This window comes from Hibiscus syriacus, unplaced genomic scaffold (assembly GCF_006381635.1).
Source record: "Hibiscus syriacus cultivar Baekdansim isolate YM2019G1 unplaced genomic scaffold, ASM638163v2 tig00110271_pilon, whole genome shotgun sequence".
Taxonomy (NCBI): Eukaryota; Viridiplantae; Streptophyta; class Magnoliopsida; order Malvales; family Malvaceae; genus Hibiscus; species Hibiscus syriacus.
The window spans coordinates 306,800-308,788 of NW_024062657.1; the positions used below are offsets into that span (position 1 = coordinate 306,800).

Genomic DNA, 1,989 nt, shown 5'->3' on the forward strand with positions numbered 1-1,989 from the left:
TGATGATTAGATTAAATATTCCATGGTCGGCTTATCATATGTAATTCTCTCTATATATCTGTAAAAATAACTCTATAGCTCAAGGATACTGTCCGACTGTCTCTTTGAAAGGGCATATCCGATAAAATCCCAAGAGACATGGAAGATCCCACCCTTTGATATGGGAAGAAAATCCTCACTTTTTTCTTCTTCACTAAACTCACCTCCCATGTGATGCTTCCTGGAAATTAAACACTTGATCATAAAAGTTGACTTTTCCCAACTCTATCATATATATATATATATAAACCATAGAGTTAAGGGGGACATATATGAACTGAGACTCTCAGAGAGAAACAGAAATAATAAATAAAGAAAATGAGGAGCGATGAAGTGCGGTTGAATTGTGGGATAACAATTCCAGTGATTGGATTAGGTACTTATTCTTCTGATAATGATAACGACAGAACTGAGAAAGCTATCCATTTGGCTCTCAAGGTACGTATGAGATTTGCAATATGAATATATGCATGCATACATGTATGTATGAATGTTGCATGCGAATGTAAGTATATTTTCCTCTATTTGGATAGCATGAGAGATTCTAATGGATTAAAAGAGAGATTGCAGATGGGGTACAGGCATTTTGATACTGCAAAAATATACGGATCGGAGCCGGCTGTTGGAAATGCTTTAAGAATGGCAATTGAGGATCAAATCATCCCAAGAGAAGATGTTTTCCTCACTTCTAAACTATGGAGCGCTGATCACCATGATCCTGTTTCGGCACTCAAACACACTCTCAGGTGTAGTTTAGGGTGATTACAAGATAGTTTCTGTTCATAATCTTTTTTAGTCATTGACAACGCACACACCCTACAGATGCAGTTGCTCGAATCTAAGACCTCAAGGGAGAACAATACTCTTTTTAACCATTGAGGTTTTACGAAACCTTTTTATTAGTAATAGTTATTAGTTAATGGTTTGAAATGAATGTATGTTGTAGGAGGGTGGGGATGGAGTACATAGACATGTATTTGGTGCACTGGCCGGTGAAACTGAAGCCATGGGCATTTGATGCTGTGCCAAAGGAAGAAGACTTTGAAAAGCAGTTAGACATGGAGACCACATGGGAAAGGATGCAGAGATGCTTGGACATGGACTTGTGTAGGTGCATTGGTGTTAGCAATTTCTCCACCAACAAGATTGAAAACTTGTTAGATTTTGCTTCAGTCCCTCCTGCTGTTAATCAGGTGGAAATGCATCCAATGTGGAGGCAAAGGAGGCTTAGGGAAAGCTGCAGGAAGCACAACATCCATGTGAGTGCATATTCACCACTAGGTGGACCTGGAAATGCATGGGGATCCACCGCTGTTGTTCAAAATCCACTCATCACATCCATTGCTCTCAAACATAAAGCAACTCCTGCTCAGGTACTTCACTCTTCTTTTCACTTTCTTTTATACCATGTAACTAGCTACCTTGATTGACCCAATTAACATCACTACTTGTAACATAAACGAGTATCGTTAATTGATGAAATGAAGGTGGCTTTGAAGTGGGGGATATCGAGGGGAGCAAGCGTGATTGTGAAGAGTTTCAATCCCGAGAGGATGAAGGAAAACACGGCATCTTTGGACCTCAAATTGGATGATGAAGACTTGATTGAGATTGACAAGTTGGAGGAGAGGAAGATCATGAGAGGCGACTTTCTTGTTAATGACACAACAAGTCCTTATAAGTCTCTTCAAGATCTTTGGGACTACGAGATTTGATAAAAAAGTTCAACAAAGTCTATATACATTTTTTATTTTTCAATTTCTAAATATCAATATATCCCTTTTACCCCCGATGTAAATAAACAAAGCGTTATTATGAACCATTCTAATAACGTTTGTCTATATTGATTTATTAAGTTAAATAAACAATTATGGACAATTTTTTTATGTTTATTTAATAAAAGAAAGGACACGAACATGTATTTGTTCAGTTCGTTTATATTCATAAAAA

The 1,989-nt window shown here is 37.5% G+C and overlaps 1 protein-coding gene across 1 annotated transcript; it reads left to right on the forward strand.

Annotated features, from left to right (window-relative positions):
• Positions 1-357: 357 nt before the first annotated feature.
• Positions 358-1,754, forward strand: LOC120115797 (NADPH-dependent aldo-keto reductase, chloroplastic). The gene is made up of 4 exons (XM_039136401.1): positions 358-477; positions 610-785; positions 986-1,412; positions 1,527-1,754. Exons 1-4 carry the CDS (start codon positions 358-360, stop codon positions 1,752-1,754), a joined length of 951 nt encoding a protein of 316 aa, XP_038992332.1.
• Positions 1,755-1,989: the final 235 nt, after the last annotated feature.

Bases quoted from the DNA above. Each gene is read 5' to 3' on its own strand.
- LOC120115797 (XM_039136401.1), top strand. From the start codon at position 358: ATGAGGAGCGATGAAGTGCGGTTGAATTGTGGGATAACAATTCCAGTG. The intron at 786-985 runs GTGTAGTTTAGG...TGTATGTTGTAG, and splicing joins GCACTCAAACACACTCTCAG to GAGGGTGGGGATGGAGTACA. The intron at 1,413-1,526 runs GTACTTCACTCT...GATGAAATGAAG, and splicing joins ATAAAGCAACTCCTGCTCAG to GTGGCTTTGAAGTGGGGGAT.